At 44.6% G+C, this 24,040-nt stretch overlaps 1 protein-coding gene across 1 annotated transcript in view; it reads right to left on the bottom strand.

The window, feature by feature from the left end:
• Positions 1 to 3,948: 3,948 nt before the first annotated feature.
• LOC142921847 (uncharacterized) overlaps positions 3,949 to 24,040 on the bottom strand; it is a 34,165-nt gene continuing 14,073 nt past the window's right edge. The window contains exons 2-3 of the mRNA XM_076063182.1: positions 8,507 to 9,673; positions 3,949 to 3,954 (exon numbers count right to left, since the gene is read on the bottom strand). Coding sequence (XP_075919297.1) covers positions 3,949 to 3,954; positions 8,507 to 9,673 — 1,173 coding nt within the window. The remainder of the gene's footprint in view (positions 3,955 to 8,506; positions 9,674 to 24,040) is intronic.

Genomic DNA, 24,040 nt, shown 5'->3' on the forward strand with positions numbered 1-24,040 from the left:
CCATGAAAGACTTGAATAAATCCTCACCTCTTGTGGACCCTTTTAATGGCAGAACAGCAAGACTTTCTTCGCGCAGTGTGTCACCAACAGCATATCTTGCAATCACGCTGAACTGCGACAAATGGCTCACGTCTGTTGACTCATCCAAAGCCAGAGAAAAGAACGGCGCTGCATTTATGTCCTTCACTTGCGTTTCCTCCACTTTGTTTGCCATTACGATGGTACGATCATGAACAGTTCTTGCCGACAGAGGCATGTCTTGTATCCGTTTGATTATCTTGTCTTTGTTCGGAAGATCATCAAAAAGTTCATTGGCTACATCCAGCATGAACGTTTTAGCATACTCGCCATCTGTGAATGGTTTTCCGTTCCTCACTATTGCTAAAGAACCAGCAAAGCTAGCCGAATTATAGTCACCTTGCCGGGTCCATACGCGGAGTTGCTGCTGGCTAGCTTGCACCCTGCTCAGAAGCTCTTGGCACGCTTTCTTTCTGCTGTCTCCCGCAGGGTATTTTGATGCAAAGGTAGCGTGGCGCGTGTCGAAGTGCCGCTTTACATTCGACCGTTTCAACGATGTAATTTTGTCATTGCAAATTAGACACACCGCAGAACCCGCTCTCTCCACAAAGGCGAATTCTTCGGTCCATTCGTCCTGAAATGTACGATACTCGTCGTCTTTTTTTCTTTTCGCCATCTTCTTCGTCGAAGGGTTAGCTTTGAGCTAATGACCGAGCAGACGCAGTCTCAGACTGAATCAAAAGGGGGCGTTTACCTGTTTTACCCAGCAACGGCAAACGTAGGCCAGTATCATCCAATTAAAATAATGGACAATTGCTCCTGCAGCCCTGAACAGGACATGCGCAGTGAAAAATCGATGGATGGATTAAAACAAGTGAGAATATTTTGTTTTATCTGCGAGCCATATGCAATCATCAAAAGAGCCACATCTGGCTCGCGAGCCATAGGTTCCCGACCCCTGCAATAGAAGATCCACAAGGAGTGGAGTCTGAAATCAGCTTGTGAAAGTGAAAGTGCCGCAATGAGCCCATCCCTCATGAAACACGAACCGGATGAAAATCCCAGCTTGGACACTTTTAAAGGTATCGAGGTGACATATGAAGAGGTGAAGGTGAAATGTGAAGAGGTGATGGTGAAGAGGGAAGAAGTGAAGGTAAAATGTGAAGATGAAGATTCAACTCCAAAATGGGACCTTCACATCGTAAAGCAGGAGGAGAATTCTGACTGAGGCAGAGCGAGGCAACTCCCAGCAGTTTGTGGAAGTGGAGGTGTGGGTGGACTTCCTCCGAGACAATACAAAGTCAAGTGGAGACCCGGTAGATGTGTAAACTTTGCGTTTTAATAATTGTTTTTTTATTTTATTTTGGGCACCTTTATAATACATGCCACAGGACCCGCACGAGCTTAATCCGGCACTGTCTGGGATACCGTTCCAGTGCCCAACCAGGCAGTGTTGAAAACACCGCGGGTGGAGTTGAGGGTGACGGTGGAGGGCGCGACGGGGGCGAGTGATGCCGATGGGCGGCGAGGTGGTCATCCGAGAGGATGCCCAGTAGGGAGATGAAACAATTAAATCGCTCCACATGTCAGGTGATGTTGATATCGAAAACTGACACGTAACTGGCATGCCATAAATAGGAAATTAACTCTGCTTATTAGAATAAATGTATTCATATATGTTGATAAACTGTTTTCAAGCATAGTTTGTGTCTCTAACGGCGACTACAGGGACCACGTGATTGTTTAAAAATGTCTTTGATTATAACTATAATTGCCTACAATTCGTCATGTGTAGCTTATTTAGACTATAATTTATTCACTACCCAAACTGTATTGACTTGAAAACATAGAGCTGATAGTTTTAAGCAGTTTTTTTATTTATACGTTTGAAAAAATATATTTGCACAAATTGAACTTGTTCAGATACAAGGTGAATTCACAAGGCTTTGTAAAAAATCCAATATTTCATAATTTTGACTTAAGGGAGAATATTTTTTTAAATGTTGGTAAAAATAAAGATTCAGAAATATATATTGTGCCGTGTCTACAATTTTACTGTAAAGTGGAATTGGTAAAAAAAAATAGATGGTTCAATGAGCCACTCTGTCTAGGGGAAAGCTACCCATATGGATGCTTACCTGAAACAGGATTCCCACCACCATCCATCCCAGAAGAATTCCCTCATCAAGACTCTGCACCATAGAGCCCAATGCATATCCGACCAGGAACACATAGCCAGTGAACTAAAGCACGTACACCAAGCTCTTAAGGCTAATGGTTACTCTGACTACACAATCCGCAAAGCTATCACTGCAACCATGAAGAAGGACCCTCTTGAGGAGCCTTTCAAAACCATCACTTTGCCCTACATTGCGGGGATCACAAAAAAGATCTCCAAAATCTTGAATGAACACAAGATCCAGGTCCGTTTCAACACATAACATAAAATCCGTGATCTGGTTCCGTCTGTAAAAGATGTGATTCCGGACATACAGTATCCTGGTGTCTATAAACTAAGTTGCCTCTGTGGTAGTAGTTACATTGGAGAAACCATACGACATGTCTCGGACCTCATTCGTGAACAGAATGCAGACCTAAAACACGGTAGGACCAACACCTCGGCCGTGGCAGATGACTTATAATTCAGTAGGCTCACATGACATTGACTTCTCCAAGACGGAGGTTATTTGCAATCCATCTGGCTACCATGAGAGATTCGTTCATGAGGCTATCCACATATACAGAGACAATTTCAACCGAGAGGAAGGAATTCTGGCTTAGGAATCATTGGAAGGATTTGATAAACCATTTCGGGTCTTAAATGATTGTTCACACTTATGGTGGCTTCCAGACTGCATCCATTATTTTCGTCTCCCCCCTCCTCTATCCCCAACATATATGGACTCGTCCATCTGAATGACTGTCAAATCGCTCTCCGTGGTGCTAACGTTAAAAAAACGCCACTTTTTTTATTTTCTTGCTGTGGTTTTCACACCTGATGATGATTGCTTGTGTTGCAGTCGAAACGTCGTGAGAATTTTATTGTTTTATATTTTTATTATTTGATTGTTTCCCTTCTACGTGGTGACTTTACCAAAAGAACCAAGAATAGTTCATAGTTCCATTTATTTGGTATAGCCCTGTGAGCCATTCGGCTCTTGAATTGGGTGCAACCGCAACATACAAAAACATGAACAAGAAAACATCTTAAAGTGATTACGTGACTGTGCAAACAGAAAATCCAGGAAAAAAACATCAAAATATTCCTGAAATAGCACCGTACACCAACGCTGTGTGCAAAAATCCCAGTGGGATGCAAGTCAAACAACAACAACAACAACAACCACAAGACAACTAAGATTAAGGCCATCAGTCTAACTCCGTGCTACAATAAACAAAAACATGGCCAAACCAAAAAAACGTTTTCGAAATCACCAAAATAGAGCCATAAATGCAATGTAACCGTGATCATAGGGACTGTGACCGAACTTTTAACAATAAACTACATAAATAACATGTAACACCAAACCCTAGAGCCATAGCTGGCTGCAAATATGAATCCCTGCAGTCACGAAAGCTTTAAATCAACATTTATTATTACTCCGCTAACACCTTTCACTTTCACACGCCGCTATTTTTTTGCGACAAGAGGTTTCATTACCACAGGTTACACGTGCAGTGGGCCCAAGACGAGGCGAGACGGTTCGCTAGAGGCAACACGTTTATTCAACAAGGGAACCACAGCACAGAGGGGTGACGACCCCTCACAGCCGATAACCTCAGGAGGCAGTCCCTCCACACTACGGTGCCCTTACTCTGGTTCTAGCGCTAACCCTACACTGGTTATGTCTGAACCCGACCCTAGCCAGGGTCACTGGGCTCTTCGCTTCAGGGTCTTCAGAGTCTTCAGGGTAGTGCTCAGAGTCTTCTTCAGAGCTTCAGGTGGACAAGGACCGCCAAACCCGTTCAGGGGTCCGGCTTTTATCCCCGTTCCAGGGTCTCTCTGCCCCTGGCCAAGCCTTCTGGAACTCTCTAGGGGGCCCTGGAACATCCCTCAGCCCCCCCCCCCTCCCCTCTTGGGGTCTGGGGGCCCTGTTCGTCCCACCTGGTCTGTACACCACCCCCTGTTGACGCATGTCCGCTTTACAGGTCAGCTCCCGTGGTAATACGCATACAGCCCAACATGGCGCTACATCATCCCCCCCCCCCCCCCCCCCGTAGCATCCAGGCGTCTGCTACGTTCACAGGAAGCCCTAGACGCATGCACGAATATGCTCAAGGTGCCATGTCATACGTTCGAGCGTATGGATGTCCCCGACTTATTTATTACCTTTACATGTAATCCAACTTGGCCTCAGATAAAACAAAAAAAGTAATAACTTTCATTCGGCCAGACACCCAGCCGTCGATACGACTTCACAGCCAGGGTGTTCAGACAAAAGCAAGTCAAATTCATCGAGAGCATTCACTGAGAGTCGTGTTTTTTGGAGAAACAAGATGCTGGATGTACTCAACTGAGTGGCAGAAACGAGGACTTCCACATCATAGGGGTTTCCCCTTTTTTTCTGGCAACAAAACTGAAACCTTTTGGCGTCCTCTGGTCGAGCACCAATTGGGTCGAGGCTCTAAAGAAAGCCGTCCCTTGGTCTGGACCAATCGGTTTCAAGGACAATGCCACATATATTATCATAGTGCGTGTGTTTTGTTTGCATTTTGACTGCAGGTATTGTGGTTAATGCAGTAGACATGAATCCTTGTAAAAAGGTTTCAGTTTTGTTGCCAGAAAAAAGGGGAAAAACCCCTATTATTATATTTTGGTACTGGCAAAGGAGGTCTAATGATGTAGATGACTTCCCCACGCTCATATTTTAATCCGGCTGAAAGAAAAAAATCATCCAATCCAAATCGATGTTATATCTGCCGAGTTTCCAAATCCAGAGGAAGACCCAAAATCTGTTTGCAGTAGTGACCGCAAATATGATTCATGGGCCATGCAGAAACCTTAATGTCAATGTAGCAGCATGTATGAAGGATATAGAGAGCAGCAAGAAATATCCGAGACAATTTATTAAAGACACACAAACTGGAGATGATGGATATCCTCGCTATAGAAGGTGAGCTCCAGCAGACGGTGGATACACAGCAAGACTGAAGATTAGAGGCAACGCGGAAATCGAAATGGACAACAGGTGGGTTGTTCCGTATTCTCCGCTTCTTTCTAAAATGTTTCAGGCGTAGATGTGTTGACCACGCTCCACCTCCTCCAGTCAGTGTGTGTATCATGGTGTGTGTGTCAGTGTGTGTGTCAGTGTGTGTCTGAGTGGCTGGGTCATGTAGCCCGCATGCCCAGCCACCGCTTGCCGAAACAGCTTTTGTTTGGCCGGATTGAGGGGGCTAAGCGGGCGCGGCACGGGCTAGAGAAGAGATGGAGTGATGTGGTACAGGAGGACGTGGAGCTGAGTGGACTTGCCGATGACTGGTACCAGCGGTGTCAAGATCGGCCTCTGTGGAGGAGGCTCGTGAAGGATGCTACTGGGCAGTTGGAGGCAGTCGCCCTCCAACAACAACGGAGGGCGGAGGAGCGACGCTCACAACAGCGAGCGGAGCGCCGGGTGGCTAAAGCACAGCAGGTTGGCACAGTAGGGGGCACAGGTGGTGCATCAGCCAGTCATCTCAGTCAGTCGACCCGTGGCACCTGGGTCTGCCCCGTGACCTCCTGCCAGCGGGCGTTCGACACTTCACGTGGCCTCAGGGTGCACATAGCCTGGCACAAGCGTCGTGGTGACGTCACCGCCACTTAGTGGCGAATGGCGGTTGTTGTTGTTGTCTGAGTGTGTGTGTGTCAGTGTGTGTGTCAGTGTGGGGAGCGATAGTGTAGCGGTTAGCGCGCTGCGCTATGAACCTGGCGACCCGGGTTCGATTCCCGCTCACGGCCAACACCAGTGACGATTATCTGAACCGGTCCCAGGCCTCCCCTAGGTCGACTCAGCCTCAAATGAGTACCTGGTGCGGTGTGTAAACATTGCCACTAGGGAGACAAAGGCGGTCGGGCGTGGTGCTGGCCACCCACCCCCTCGTGTACCGTTCCGGCCTTCATAGGTGCTCGCTAACAGCACTTGCCCCTACAGTCTGTTAAGGCTATATGGGGGATCTTTGTTTTTATCTTTGTGTCAGTGTGTGATTAACTCTCTGCTTTATTGACCTGGTCAAGGCCTATGATACCATCAGTAGGCCTGGGCTCTGGGTTGTTCTTCGTGCTTTTGGAGTACCTGACCCTCTGCTCACGATCATTAAGGACCTTCATGATGGTGAGCGGGCCCGGGTAAAACTACGTGGCCGGGAGTCAGAGCCATTCCCTGTACACCTTGGGGTGCGACAGAGATGTCCTCTGGCTCCCATATTATTTAACATCTATTTTGACCACGTAGTTCGTGAAGCCTTCAATAGCTGTACCGGGGGAATCTCCATATGGTACAGATATAATGGGAGGCTGATCAATGCCCGGGTGCGGTCAAGGGATGGCTCCCTATTGCTCAACCACGTTATGTATGCTGATGATTTGGTAATAGCTGCTCAGTCAGAGGAGGAGTTGGAGACGCTGCTGCTGAGACTGGAGCGTGCCACTAAGAAGTGGGGCCTTACCATCAGCCCCACCAAAACTAAGCACCTGCCTGGGTATTTTGTACCATCGGACACTCCACCCCCACAACTCCCAATCGTTGATGGGGCAGTTGTGGAGAGAGTGGAGAGTTTCCCATATCTGGGCAGTGTGCTTATGACTGGCTCCAGTTTAACAGCAGAGGTCTCACTCCGAATCAGTCGAGCGGCAATATCTTTTCATCGGTTGCGTAACGCTGTGTGGAAGCTACCTGGTCTGTCGCTCCGCACTAAGGTTCAGGTCTTCTTGGCCATGGTCATTCCCTCCCTTCTCTACGCTTGCGAAACGTGGACCCCCCTAATGGAACATCTTCGCCGGTTAGAAACATTTAGTCTGGCCTGCCTACGATCCATCCTGGGTTTAAGCAGACTGGATTGTGTGAAAGATCTGGGCAAGGTCCCATCAGTGAGCTCCTCCGGCGGGCAAGGCTGCGATGGCTGGGTCATGTAGCGCGCATGCCCAGCCACCGCATGCCGAAACAGCTTTTGTTCGGCCGGATTGAGGGGGCTAGGCGGGCGCGGCACGGGCTAGAGAAGAGATGGAGTGATGTGGTACAGGAGGACGTGGAGCTGAGTGGACTTGCCGATGACTGGTACCAGCGGTGTCAAGATCGGCCTCTGTGGAGGAGGCTCGTGAAGGATGCTACTGGGCAGTTGGAGGCAGTCGCCCTCCAACAACAACGGAGGGCGGAGGAGCGACGCTCAGAAAAACGAGCGGAGCGCCGGGTGGCTAAAGCACAGCAGGTTGGCACAGTAGGGGGCACAGGTGGTGCATCAGCCAGTCATCTCAGTCAGTCGACCCGTGGCACCTGGGTCTGCCCCATGACCTCCTGCCAGCGGGCATTCGACACTTCACGTGGCCTCAGGGTGCACATAGCCTGGCACAAGCGTCGTGGTGACGTCACCGCCACTTAGTGGCGAATGGCGGTTGTTGTTGTTGTTGTCAGTGTGTGTGTCAGTGTGTGTGTGTCAGTGTGTGTCTGAGTGACTGAGTGTATGAGTGAGTGACTGAGTGACTGTCTGAGTGAGTGACTGAGTGTCTGAGTACGTGTCTGAGTGACTGAGTGTCTGAGTGTCTGAGTGAGTGTCTGAATGAGTGACTGAGTGTCTGAGTGAGTGACTGAGCGAGTGACTGAATGAGTGTCTGAGTGAGTAACTGAGTGACTGAGTGAGTGTCTGAGTGAGTAACTGACTGACTGTGTCCGAGCGAGCGAGTGAACCACTCCCAACGCCCTCACCCGCTGGCCTGGAGTCTCCTCACCCTCCTCCTCACCACCCTACACCTCACCACCCAGCCCCTCCTCACCACCCTACACCTCACCACCCAGCCCCTCCTCACCACCCTACACCTCACCACCCAGCCCCTCCTCACCACCCTACACCTCATCTGCTCCTCCTCACCCTGCATCTCCCCTCCAGCTGGTGTATCTCAGCCATGATGTCGTCTATCTGCTTGAGAATCCGGCACTCCTCCACCCTCTTGAGACTCGCCACCCTCTCCTCCTCCTCCACCTCCTCCTCGTCGCCCGACTTGCAGTCGCCATCATCGGCTGCACTGCGTGATCTCCGTAGTCCCCTCCTCCTCCTCCTCGTCCTCTTCTTCTTCTTCCTCCTCCTCCTCCTTCTCCTCGTCCGCCACCTCCTCATCGTCTCGTGCTATGTCGACACTCGGCTGCAGGCGGCTGGCGTAAAATTTCAGCAGCAGCCTGCGGACGCCCCCCGTAGACTCCACCACCTCCTCCTCCTCCTCCTCGTTCCTCTGCTCCTTCACCTCGTCACCCTCCACCACTACCTCCCCCTCCTCCTCCTCGTCGTCCCTCCGCTCCTTCACCTCGTCACCCTCCACCACCACCTCCCCCTCCTCCTCCTCGTCGTCCCTCCGCTCCTTCACCTCGTCACCCTCCACCACCTCCTCCGGCGTTGAAGACGACGACGACGACGACGATGCGTCCGAGAACGACCAACAGTTGGACGACGATGACGACGCTCTCTGCTGCCGGTATTGTTGCTGAATTTGTTTCCGTCGCTGCCGCTGCTTCTCCAGGGCGCGACCCCGGCGCCTCTCGGTGGGTGGCGGCGGCTCAGCCAGCGGCCGCGGCATCAGCGAGGAGAAGTGGAACGTCGCCCCACGCGGGGCCGAGCGCCGCTTGCCCGCGACCGCCGGCGCCAGCAGCGTCGGAGGAGGAGCCGGCGGCGTCGGAGGAGACGGAGGAGGCGGAGGAGGCGGAGGAGCGTGGCAGGTAGAGGAGCCCGGGCAGGGATTGGGATTCGGTCCCGCCGGGCAATCCGCCGCCGCCGCTGCCTCCCGCCGCTTGCTTAGCGGTGACCGCCCGGCCAAAACCTCCTCCTCCTCTTCCTCCGCCGCCGCCTCGGCCTCCTCTTCCCCTCCTCCTCTCGCTCCTCCTCCTCCGCCCCTCCTGCTGCTCCCCCTCCTGCCCACGCCCTGCCACCAAAAGTCGAAGTGTCTCTTCCGCGCCGCACGCGGTCCAACCGCGGCCTCCCTGCGTCTCTCCGCCTCCTCCGCCTCCTCCTTGCCCGCCGCCTCGTCAGCGCCGAGCGCCGGCCCCGACTCTCCGCCGCCGTCTCCACGCTCCGGGGCGACCCTCGGGCCGATTTCCGGCGTCGGCGTCGTCCGGGCGCCGCCGCTGCCGCCGCTGCCGCCGCGGGAGCTCTCCTGGGGGGGCGCCGCCGCCGCCGCCGCCGGAGTCTCCCGGCAGCGGCGCCCCCCCTCGAGAGCCCGGAACGTCACGGGGCGACGAAGATGACGGTCGCGGCGGGGAGGCCCCGGCGCGGGCCCCGGCCCCCTGGCGTCGTCATCGTGGAGCGGGCGAGCGACCTTGAAGGGCGCCGCGTGGGACTCGGCTCCTCCTCCTCCGGCGTCGTCCGCGGAGCGCTTGGGCACCCGGATGGGCCAGGAGGAGCGAGCCCTCACGGAGGGGGCGGCCGTGGCCGTGGCCGGGGCCGGGGCCCGGGCCGGGGGAGGCCGTCTGGGAGGCCACTGGTGAGGGGGGAGGGCCGGAGGAGAGGGAGGAGACGCGGGATCAGATTCCAACATTCAGCACGCAAACGTCCTGGTAGTGGTGGTGGTATTGGTGGTAGTGGTGGTGGTCAGTGATTGTAGTGATGTTGGTAATGGTGGTGGTGATGGTAGTGATTGTAGTGTACGGTAGTAGTGGTGGTGGTGGTATTGGTGGTAGTGATGGTAGTGTATGGTAGTAGTGGTGGTGGTGGTGGTAATGGTGGAAGTGGCGGTAGAAGTGGTGGTGGTGATGGTGCTAGTGGTGGTGGTAGTAGTGGTGGTGTAATGGTGGTGGTAGTGTTGCTGGTAGTAGTGGTGGTAATGGTGGTGGTGGTAGTGATGGTAGTGTATGGTAGTAGTGGTGGTAATGGTGGAAGTGGTGGAAGTGGTGGTGGTGCTAGTGGTGGTGGTAGTAGTGTTGGTGTAATGGTGGTGGTAGTGTTGGTGGTAGTAGTGGTGGTAATGGTGGTGGTGTCCGGCAAAACAACCCCCTACCTCCTTGTGGTGCCGGACGGGCAATGCTGCCGTGGGCAGTGCCGGGGGGGAGGGCCAATTCGGATTGGCCTTTCCCCTCATGGCGTTTGTAACCACCACAGTGGCTAAGTGGGAGCTCTGGACAGGTGTGAAGGGCTGGAAACCCCTCCACCTCCAATTAATTACCACTAAACCACGACCACAACATTTTATAAATAAGCTTGTGCCGGAGGCCCCGGGGGGACAGGCGTCTATGACGTCTCCTGACCAAACCCCATTTGGCGGAGCCAGGAGACTGAATCCTTCCTCTCGGGGCTCCTCCAAAAACAACAAAAAAAACACTACGTGTGGCCACGTGGAATGTTCGAATGCTCACTGCGGAGGAGAGGCTGCCACTCCTCTGTCAAGAGCTGGACCGGTACCGCCTGGATCTCTGTGGTAATAAGGAGGTCCTGTGGACCGGCTCTGGCTCCTGCCACCATGAGGGGTGGACAGTCCTCTATACGGGGCAGGAGACTGCCAAACAACAGGGTGTGGCTCTTTTTCTGAATAAAAGAATGAAGGGCTGTGGGAGCGTGGTGATGAGGTGTGGGAAGCTGTAAGCTCCAGGCTACTTTGGGCTCGCCTTCCCATCAACCACAGGCGAGGAGTGGTGGTCATGGTAACTTATGCCCCCACCAAAGACGAACATCCGTGGAGGGATGCAAGCAAGGCCAATGAGTCAAATGCCTTCTATGACCTCCTGTCACAGGTGCTGGCTAAAGTGGCCCCTCGGGATAGTCATCTTGTTGGGTGACTTCAATGCCCAAGTTAGTCATGATGCTGGCACCTGGTTTGGAGTAATTGGAAGGCATCGGGCAGATCAGCTCAATAACAACGGCAGGAGGCTGCTAAATTTTTGTGCAGCCCATGGGCTTGTAATTACCAACACACTGTTCCGGCATCGGAGCATCCACACCACATCATGGATGCATGCCGGGTCCAAGCAAGAACATCTGCTGGACTACATAGTGACTGAACAGCGAATGCGAGCCCATGTCCTTGACACCAGGACCGACCGCGGAGCTGATCTGCCCACTGACCATCGACTTGTCATCTGTAAGATGCACCTGCAATTCTTCCACTCCGGTGGTGGGTGTACACCCAGGACCCCATTCAAACCCATAGTGGCATGGTCTCAGCTAGCTGATGAAAGTTACAAACGAGAATTTCATCATCGCTTGCGGCTGGGATTGGCATCGTCTCCCACTCCTCTTGATGTCGAGGGGAAATGGGCGAGGTTTAGGACTGTCGCTCATGTAGTTGCAATGGCTGCTTTGGGTACACGGTCCAGACCTCCCCAGAGACCCTGGCTGACAAGAGGAGGTGTTCAAGCTGGCTGAGAAAAATCGACAGGCCCACTCTCATTGGCTACAGCGTCCCACGTCGGAGAATGAGGAGGCTTACCGCAGCCTTCGCTCGGAGGTTCGGGGAGCCGTGAGGCGCTGCAAGGATGGGTGGTGGTCGCGGGTTGCTGAGGAGATGGAGTCTGCCTCAGTGGCCCGCGATCACAAATCTCTATTTAACTCCATCAAAAAAGTAACCTGCAGCGCCACACCTATTACCGTCATTAGGGGAAAGAACGGTGATCCAATATCCGACCCCGAGGAACAGGTTTGCAGATTTTCTGAGCATTCCTGAGGTCCTAGTAAAGGGGAAATCCCTCAGCCAGGAAAACGTGGGACAAAGTGGGGATGACCCTGCTGAGGTTGCGGTGCCTCAAATATTGGAGGAAGTCACCCACTGTGATTGGCTGGCTGAGGTGCCATCCGTTGACGACAGCAAGTTGGCACAGTAGGGGGCACAGGTGGTGCATCAGCCAGTCGTCTCAGTCAGTCGACCCGTGGCACCTGGGTCTGCCCCGTGACCTCCTGCCAGCGGGCGTTCGACATTTCACGTGGCCTCAAGGTGCACATGGCCTGGCACAAGCATCGTGGTGACGTCACCGCCACTTGGTGGCGAACTGCGGTTGTTGTTGTTGACAGTGGAGCTGCTGGTAGTATATTTGGAGTGTGAGTGTCTCTCGCCTCGTGGTCACGTGGATTTGTTTCTGGTTCCTCCGGTTTCCCCCCCTCCAGATTTAGAATTAACATCACGCATTTAAAATATTTAACTGCAATACATTTCCACACGATGAAGTCACTTTGTGTTGAGCTTTCATTTGTGATGGGCAGGTCGCTTGTGACATTAAAGACTATCAGTACACAGTACACATTAAAGACTATCAGTACACTCACCATACTTAATAACCATTACTACAGTCTACATTATAGACTGTCAGTACACTCACCATACAAAATAACCATTACTACAGTCTACATTATAGACTGCCAGTACACTCACCATACTTAATAACCATTACAACAGTCTACATTATAGACTGTCAGTACACTCATTCAGCTTAATAACCATTACTACAGTCTACATTATAGGCTGTCAGTACACTCACCATACTTAATAACCAGGCTACAGTCTACATTATAGACTGTCAGTACACTCACCATACTTAATAACCAGGCTACAGTCTACATTATAGACTGTCAGTACACTCACCATACTTAATAACCATTACTACAGTCTACATTATAGACTGTCAGTACACTCACCCAGCTGAATAACCAGGCTACAGTCTACATTCTAGACTGTCAGTACACTCACCATACTTAATAACCATTACTACAGTCTACATTGTAGACTGTCAGTACACTCACCATACTTAATAACTATTACTACAGTCTACATTATAGACTGTCAGTACACTCACCATTCTTAATAACCAGGCTACAGTCTACATTATAGACTGTCAGTACACTCACCCAGCTGAATAACCAGGCTACAGTCTACATTATAGACTGTCAGTACACTCACTCAGGTTAATAACCATTACTACAGTCTACATTATAGACTGTAAGTAAACTCACCATACTTAATAACCAGGATACCGTCTACATTGTAGACTGTCAGTACACTCACCATACTTAATAACTATTACTACAGTCTACATTATAGACTGTCAGTACACTCACCATTCTTAATAACCAGGCTACAGTCTACATTATAGACTGTCAGTACACTCACCCAGCTGAATAACCAGGCTACAGTCTACATTATAGACTGTCAGTACACTCACTCAGGTTAATAACCATTACTACAGTCTACATTATAGACTGTAAGTAAACTCACCATACTTAATAACCAGGATACCGTCTACATTATAGACTGTCAGTACACTCACCATACTTAATAACCATTACTACAGTCTACATTATAGACTGTCAGTACACTCACCCAGCTGAATAACCAGGCTACAGTCTACATTCTAGACTGTCAGTACACTCACCATACTTAATAACCATTACTACAGTCTACATTATAGACTGTCAGTACACTCACCATACTTAATAACCATTACTACAGTCTACATTATAGACTGTCAGTACACTCACCCAGCTGAATAACCAGGCTACAGTCTACATTCTAGACTGTCAGTACACTCACCATACTTAATAACCATTACTACAGTCTACATTATAGACTGTCAGTACACTCATTCAGCTTAATAACCATTACTACAGTCTACATTATAGACTGTCAGTACACTCACCATACTTAATAACCAGGCTACAGTCTACATTATAGACTGTCAGTACACTCACTCAGCTTAATAACCATTACTACAGTCTACATTATAGACTGTCAGTACACTCACCCAGCTGAATAACCAGGCTACAGTCTACATTCTAGACTGTCAGTACACTCACCATACTTAATAACCATTACTACAGTCTACATTGTAGACTGTCAGTACACTCACCATACTTAATAACTATTACTACAGTCTACATTATAGACTGTCAGTACACTCACCATTCTTAATAACCAGGCTACAGTCTACATTATAGACTGTCAGTACACTCACCCAGCTGAATAACCAGGCTACAGTCTACATTATAGACTGTCAGTACACTCACTCAGGTTAATAACCATTACTACAGTCTACATTATAGACTGTAAGTAAACTCACCATACTTAATAACCAGGATACCGTCTACATTGTAGACTGTCAGTACACTCACCATACTTAATAACTATTACTACAGTCTACATTATAGACTGTCAGTACACTCACCATTCTTAATAACCAGGCTACAGTCTACATTATAGACTGTCAGTACACTCACCCAGCTGAATAACCAGGCTACAGTCTACATTATAGACTGTCAGTACACTCACTCAGGTTAATAACCATTACTACAGTCTACATTATAGACTGTAAGTAAACTCACCATACTTAATAACCAGGATACCGTCTACATTATAGACTGTCAGTACACTCACCATACTTAATAACCATTACTACAGTCTACATTATAGACTGTCAGTACACTCACCCAGCTGAATAACCAGGCTACAGTCTACATTCTAGACTGTCAGTACACTCACCATACTTAATAACCATTACTACAGTCTACATTATAGACTGTCAGTACACTCACCATACTTAATAACCATTACTACAGTCTACATTATAGACTGTCAGTACACTCACCCAGCTGAATAACCATTACTACAGTCTACATTATAGACTGTCAGTACACTCACCATACTTAATAACCATTACTACAGTCTACATTATAGACTGTCAGTACACTCACCATACTTAATAACCATTACTACAGTCTACATTATAGACTGTCAGTACACTCACCATACTTAATAACCATTACTACAGTCTACATTATAGACTGTCAGTAAACTCACTCAGGTTAATAACCATTACTACAGTCTACATTATAGACTGTCAGTACACTCACCATACCTAACCATTACTACAGTCTACATTATAGACTGTAAGTACACTCACCATACTTAATAACCATTACTACAGTCTACATTATAGACTGTCAGTACACTCACCATACTTAATAACCATTACTACAGTCTACATTATAGACTGTCAGTAAACTCACTCACCATACTTAACCATTACTACAGTCTACATTATAGACTGTCAGTACACTCACCATACTTAATAACCATTACTACAGTCTACATTATAGACTGTCAGTACACTCACCATACTTAATAACCAGGCTACAGTTTACATTATAGACTGTCATTACACTCACCATACTTAATAACCAGGCTACAGTCTACATTATAGACTCTCAGTACACTCACCATACTTAATAACCATTACTACAGTCTACATTATAGACTGTCAGTACACTCACCATACTTAATAACCATTACTACAGTCTACATTATAGACTGTCAGTACACTCACCATACTTAATAACCATTACTACAGTCTACATTATAGACTGTCAGTACACTCACCATACTTAATAACCATTACTACAGTCTACATTATAGACTGTCAGTAAACTCACTCAGGTTAATAACCATTACTACAGTCTACATTATAGACTGTCAGTACACTCACCATACTTAACCATTACTACAGTCTACATTATAGACTGTAAGTACACTCACCATACTTAATAACCATTACTACAGTCTACATTATAGACTGTCAGTACACTCACCATACTTAATAACCATTACTACAGTCTACATTATAGACTGTCAGTAAACTCACTCACCATACTTAACCATTACTACAGTCTACATTATAGACTGTCAGTACACTCACCATACTTAATAACCATTACTACAGTCTACATTATAGACTGTCAGTACACTCACCATACTTAATAACCAGGCTACAGTTTACATTATAGACTGTCATTACACTCACCATACTTAATAACCAGGCTACAGTCTACATTATAGACTGTCATTACACTCACCATACTTAATAACCATTACTACAGTCTACATTATAAACTGTCAGTACACTCACTCAGCTTAATAACCATTACTACAGTCTACATTATAGACTGTCAGTACACTCACCATACTTAATAACCAGGCTACAGTCTACATTATAGACTGTCAGTACACTCACAATACTTAATAACCATTACTACAGTCTACAATATAGACTGTCAGTAAACTCACCATACTTAATAACCATTACTACAGTCTACATTATAGACTGTCAGTACACTCACCATAATAAATAACCATTACTACAGTCTACATTATAGACTGTCAGTACACTCAGCTTAATAACCAGGCTACAGTCTACATTATAGACTGTCAGTACACTCACTCAGCTTAATAACCATTACTACAGTCTACATTATAGACTGTCAGTACACTCACCATACTTAATAACCAGGCTACCGTCTACATTATAGACTGTCAGTACACTCAGCTTAATAACCAGGCTACAGTCTACATTATAGACTGTCAGTACACTCACTCAGCTTAATAACCATTACTACAGTCTACATTATAGACTGTCAGTACACTCACCATACTTAATAACCAGGCTACCGTCTACATTATAGACTGTCAGTACACTCACCATACTTAATAACCATTACTACAGTCTACATTATAGACTGTCAGTACACTCACCCAGCTGAATAACCAGGCTACAGTCTACATTCTAGACTGTCAGCACACTCACCATACTTAATAACCATTACTACAGTCTACATTATAGACTGTCAGTACACTCACCATACTTAATAACCAGGCTACAGTCTACATTATAGACTGTCAGTACACTCAGCTTAATAACCAGGCTACAGTCTACATTATAGACTGTCAGTACACTCACTCAGCTTAATAACCATTACTACAGTCTACATTATAGACTGTCAGTACACTCACCATACTTAATAACCAGGCTACCGTCTACATTATAGACTGTCAGTACACTCACCAAGGTTAAGAACAAGGCTACAGTCTACATTATAGACTGTCAGTACACTCACTCAGGTTAATAACCATTACTACAGTCTACATTATAGACTGTCAGTAAACTCACCATACTTAATAACCATTACTACAGTCTACATTATAGACTGTCAGTACACTCACCATAATAAATAACCATTACTAGAGTCTACATTATAGACTGTCAGTACACTCAGCTTAATAACCAGGCTACAGTCTACATTATAGACTGTCAGTACACTCACTCAGCTTAATAACCATTACTACAGTCTACATTATAGACTGTCAGTACACTCACCATACTTAATAACCATTACTACAGTCTACATTATAGACTGTCAGTACACTCACCATACTTAATAACCATTACTACAGTCTACATTATAGACTGTCAGTAAACTCACTCAGGTTAATAACCATTACTACAGTCTACATTATAGACTGTCAGTACACTCACCATACTTAACCATTACTACAGTCTACATTATAGACTGTCAGTACACTCACCATACTTAATAACCATTACTACAGTCTACATTATAGACTGTCAGTACACTCACCATACTTAATAACCATTACTACAGTCTACATTATAGACTGTCAGTAAACTCACTCACTATACTTAACCATTACTACAGTCTACATTATAGACTGTCAGTACACTCACCATACTTAATAACCATTAATACAGTCTACATTATAGACTGTCAGTACACTCACCATACTTAATAACCAGGCTACAGTTTACATTATAGACTGTCATTACACTCACCATACTTAATAACCAGGCTACAGTCTACATTATAGACTCTCAGTACACTCACCATACTTAATAACCATTACTACAGTCTACATTATAAACTGTCAGTACACTCACTCAGCTTAATAACCATTACTACAGTCTACATTATAGACTGTCAGTACACTCACCATACTTAATAACCAGGCTACAGTCTACATTATAGACTGTCAGTACACTCACAATACTTAATAACCATTACTACAGTCTACATTATAGACTGTCAGTACACTCACCATACTTAATAACCATTACTACAGTCTACATTATAGACTTTCAGTACACTCACCCAGCTTAATAACCAGGTTACAGTCTACATTATAGACTGCTAGTACACTCACTCAGCTTAATAACCATTACTACAGTCTACATTATAGACTGCCAGTACACTCACCATACTTAATAACCATTACTACAGTCTACATTAAAGACTATCAGTACACTCACCATACTTAATAACCATTACTACAGTCTACATTATAGACTGTCATTACACTCACCATACTTAATAACCAGGCTACAGTCTACATTATAGACTCTCAGTACACTCACCATACTTAATAACCATTACTACAGTCTACATTATAAACTGTCAGTACACTCACTCAGCTTAATAACCATTACTACAGTCTACATTATAGACTGTCAGTACACTCACCATACTTAATAACCAGGCTACAGTCTACATTATAGACTGTCAGTACACTCACAATACTTAATAACCATTACTACAGTCTACATTATAGACTGTCAGTACACTCACCATACTTAATAACCAGGCTACAGTCTACATTATAGACTGTCAGTACACTCACAATACTTAATAACCATTACTACAGTCTACATTATAGACTGTCAGCACACTCACCATACTTAATAACCATTACAACAGTCTACATTATAGACTGTCAGTGCACTCACCATACTTAATAACCATTACTACAGTCTACATTATAGACTGTCAGTACACTCACCATATTTAATAACCATTACTACAGTCTACATTATAGACTTTCAGTACACTCACCCAGCTTAATAACCAGGTTACAGTCTACATTATAGACTGCTAGTACACTCACTCAGCTTAATAACCATTACTACAGTCTACATTATAGACTGCCAGTACACTCACCATACTTAATAACCATTACTACAGTCTACATTAAAGACTATCAGTACACTCACCATACTTAATAACCATTACTACAGTCTACATTATAGACTGTCAGTACACTCACCCAGAATTAATAACCATTACTACAGTCTACATTATAGACTGTCAGTACACTCACCATACTTAATAACCAGGCTACAGTCTACATTATAGACTCTCAGTACACTTACCATACTTAATAACCATTACTACAGTCTACATTAAAGACTATCAGTACACTCACTCAGCTTAATAACCATTACTACAGTCTACATTATAGACTGTCAGTACACTCACTCAGGTTAATAACCATTACTAGTCTACATTATAGACTGTCAGTACACTCACCAAGGTTAAGAACAAGGCTACAGTCTACATTATAGACTGTCAGTACACTCACTCAGGTTAATAACCATTACTACAGTCTACATTATAGACTGTCAGTAAACTCACCATACTTAATAACCATTACTACAGTCTACATTATAGACTGTCAGTACACTCACCATAATAAATAACCATTACTACAGTCTACATTATAGACTGTCAGTACACTCAGCTTAATAACCAGGCTACAGTCTACATTATAGACTGTCAGTACACTCACTCAGCTTAATAACCATTACTACAGTCTACATTATAGACTGTCAGTACACTCACCATACTTAATAACCATTACTACAGTCTACATTATAGACTGTCAGTACACTCACCATACTTAATAACCATTACTACAGTCTACATTATAGACTGTCAATAAACTCACTCAGGTTAATAACCATTACTACAGTCTACATTATAGACTGTCAGTACACTCACCATACTTAACCATTACTACAGTCTACATTATAGACTGTCAGTACACTCACCATACTTAATAACCATTACTACAGTCTACATTATAGACTGTCAGTACACTCACCATACTTAATAACCATTACTACAGTCTACATTATAGACTGTCAGTAAACTCACTCACCATACTTAACCATTACTACAGTCTACATTATAGACTGTCAGTACACTCACCATACTTAATAACCATTAATACAGTCTACATTATAGACTGTCAGTACACTCACCATACTTAATAACCAGGCTACAGTTTACATTATAGACTGTCATTACACTCACCATACTTAATAACCAGGCTACAGTCTACATTATAGACTCTCAGTACACTCACCATACTTAATAACCATTACTACAGTCTACATTATAAACTGTCAGTACACTCACTCAGCTTAATAACCATTACTACAGTCTACATTATAGACTGTCAGTACACTCACCATACTTAATAACCAGGCTACAGTCTACATTATAGACTGTCAGTACACTCACAATACTTAATAACCATTACTACAGTCTACATTATAGACTGTCAGTACACTCACCATACTTAATAACCAGGCTACAGTCTACATTATAGACTGTCAGTACACTCACAATACTTAATAACCATTACTACAGTCTACATTATAGACTGTCAGCACACTCACCATACTTAATAACCATTACAACAGTCTACATTATAGACTGTCAGTGCACTCACCATACTTAATAACCATTACTACAGTCTACATTATAGACTGTCAGTACACTCACCATACTTAATAACCATTACTACAGTCTACATTATAGACTTTCAGTACACTCACCCAGCTTAATAACCAGGTTACAGTCTACATTATAGACTGCTAGTACACTCACTCAGCTTAATAACCATTACTACAGTCTACATTATAGACTGCCAGTACACTCACCATACTTAATAACCATTACTACAGTCTACATTAAAGACTATCAGTACACTCACCATACTTAATAACCATTACTACAGTCTACATTATAGACTGTCAGTACACTCACCCAGAATTAATAACCATTACTACAGTCTACATTATAGACTGTCAGTACACTCACCATACTTAATAACCAGGCTACAGTCTACATTATAGACTGTCAGTACACTCACCATACTTAATAACCAGGCTACAGTCTACATTATAGACTGTCAGTACACTCACCATACTTAATAACCAGGCTACAGTTTACATTATAGACTGTCATTTCACTCACCATACTTAATAACCAGGCTACAGTCTACATTATAGACTCTCAGTACACTCACCATACTTAATAACCATTACTACAGTCTACATTATAAACTGTCAGTACACTCACTCAGCTTAATAACCATTACTACAGTCTACATTATAGACTGTCAGTACACTCACCATACTTAATAACCAGGCTACAGACTACATTATAGACTGTCAGTACACTCACCATACTTAATAACCATTACTACAGTCTACATTATAGACTGTCAGTACACTCACCATACTTAACCATTACTACAGTCTACATTATAGACTGTCAGTACACTCACCATACTTAATAACCAGGCTACAGTCTACATTATAGACTGTCAGCACACTCACCATACTTAATAACCATTACAACAGTCTACATTATAGACTGTCAGTGCACTCACCATACTTAATAACCATTACTACAGTCTACATTATAGACTGTCAGTACACTCACCATACTTAATAACCATTACTACAGTCTACATTATAGACTTTCAGTACACTCACCCAGCTTAATAACCAGGTTACAGTCTACATTATAGACTGCTAGTACACTCACTCAGCTTAATAACCATTACTACAGTCTACATTATAGACTGCCAGTACACTCACCATACTTAATAACCATTACTACAGTCTACATTAAAGACTATCAGTACACTCACCATACTTAATAACCATTACTACAGTCTACATTATAGACTGTCAGTACACTCACCCAGAATTAATAACCATTACTACAGTCTACATTATAGACTGTCAGTACACTCACCATACTTAATAACCAGGCTACAGTCTACATTATAGACTCTCAGTACACTTACCATACTTAATAACCATTACTACAGTCTACATTAAAGACTATCAGTACACTCACTCAGCTTAATAACCATTACTACAGTCTACATTATAGACTGTCAGTACACTCACCATACTTAATAACCATTACTACAGTCTACATTATAGACTTTCAGTACACTCACCCAGCTTAATAACCAGGCTACAGTCTACATTATAGACTGCTAGTACACTCACTCAGCTTAATAACCATTACTACAGTCTACATTATAGACTGCCAGTACACTCACAATACTTAATAACCATTACTACAGTCTACATTATAGAGTGTCAGTACACTCACCCAGAATTAATAACCATTACTACAGTCTACATTATAGACTCTCAGTACACTCACCATACTTAATAACCAGGCTACAGTCTACATTATAGACTGTCAGTACACTCACCATACTTAATAACCATTACTACAGTCTACATTATAGACTTTCTGTACACTCACCCAGCCTAATAACCAGGCTACAGTCTACATTATAGACTGCTAGTACACTCACTCAGCTTAATAACCATTACTACAGTCTACATTATAGACTGCCAGTACACTCACTATACTTAATAACCATTACTACAGTCTACATTAAAGACTATCAGTACACTCACCATACTTAATAACCATTACTACAGTCTACATTATAGACTGTCAGTACACTCACCCAGAATTAATAACCATTACTACAGTCTACATTATAGACTCTCAGTACACTCACCATGCTTAATAACCAGGCTACAGTTTACATTATAGACTGTCATTACACTCACCATACTTAATAACCAGGCTACAGTCTACATTATAGACTCTCAGTACACTCACCATACTTAATAACCATTACTACAGTCTACATTATAAACTGTCAGTACACTCACTCAGCTTAATAACCATTACTACAGTCTACATTATAGACTGTCAGTACACTCACCATACTTAATAACCATTACTACAGTCTACATTATAGACTGTCAGTACACTCACCCAGAATTAATAACCATTACTACAGTCTACATTATAGACTCTCAGTACACTCACCATGCTTAATAACCAGGCTACAGTTTACATTATAGACTGTCATTACACTCACCATACTTAATAACCAGGCTACAGTCTACATTATAGACTCTCAGTACACTCACCATACTTAATAACCATTACTACAGTCTACATTATAAACTGTCAGTACACTCACTCAGCTTAATAACCATTACTACAGTCTACATTATAGACTGTCAGTACACTCACCATACTTAATAACCAGGCTACAGTCTACATTATAGACTGTCAGTACACTCACAATACTTAATAACCATTACTACAGTCTACATTATAGACTGTCAGTACCCTCACCATACTTAATAACCAGGCTACAGACTACATTATAGACTGTCAGTACACTCACCATACTTAATAACCATTACTGCAGTCTACATTATAGACTGTCAGTACACTCACCATACTTAACCATTACTACAGTCTACATTATAGACTGTCAGTACACTCACCATACTTAATAACCAGGCTACAGTCTACATTATAGACTGTCAGCACACTCACCATACTTAATAACCATTACAACAGTCTACATTATAGACTGTCAGTACACTCACCATACTTAATAACCATTACTACAGTCTACATTATAGACTGTCAGTACACTCACCATACTTAATAACCATTACTACAGTCTACATTATAGACTTTCAGTACACTCACCCAGCTTAATAACCAGGCTACAGTCTACATTATAGACTGCTAGTACACTCACTCAGCTTAATAACCATTACTACAGTCTACATTATAGACTGCCAGTACACTCACCATACTTAATAACCATTACTACAGTCTACATTAAAGACTATCAGTACACTCACCATACTTAATAACCATTACTACAGTCTACATTATAGACTGTCAGTACACTCACCCAGAATTAATAACCATTACTACAGTCTACATTATAGACTGTCAGTACACTCACTCAGCTTAATAACCATTACTACAGTCTACATTATAGACTGTCACTACACTCACCATACTTAATAACCATTACTACAGTCTACATTATAGACTTTCAGTACACTCACCCAGCTTAATAACCAGGCTACAGTCTACATTATAG

The sequence above is a fragment of the Petromyzon marinus genome, unplaced genomic scaffold (assembly GCF_048934315.1).
Source record: "Petromyzon marinus isolate PM22_M1 ecotype Great Lakes invasive population unplaced genomic scaffold, UKy_Petmar_22M1.pri1.0 PM_G_Scaffold_9, whole genome shotgun sequence".
In the NCBI taxonomy this organism is placed as follows: Eukaryota; Metazoa; Chordata; class Hyperoartia; order Petromyzontiformes; family Petromyzontidae; genus Petromyzon; species Petromyzon marinus.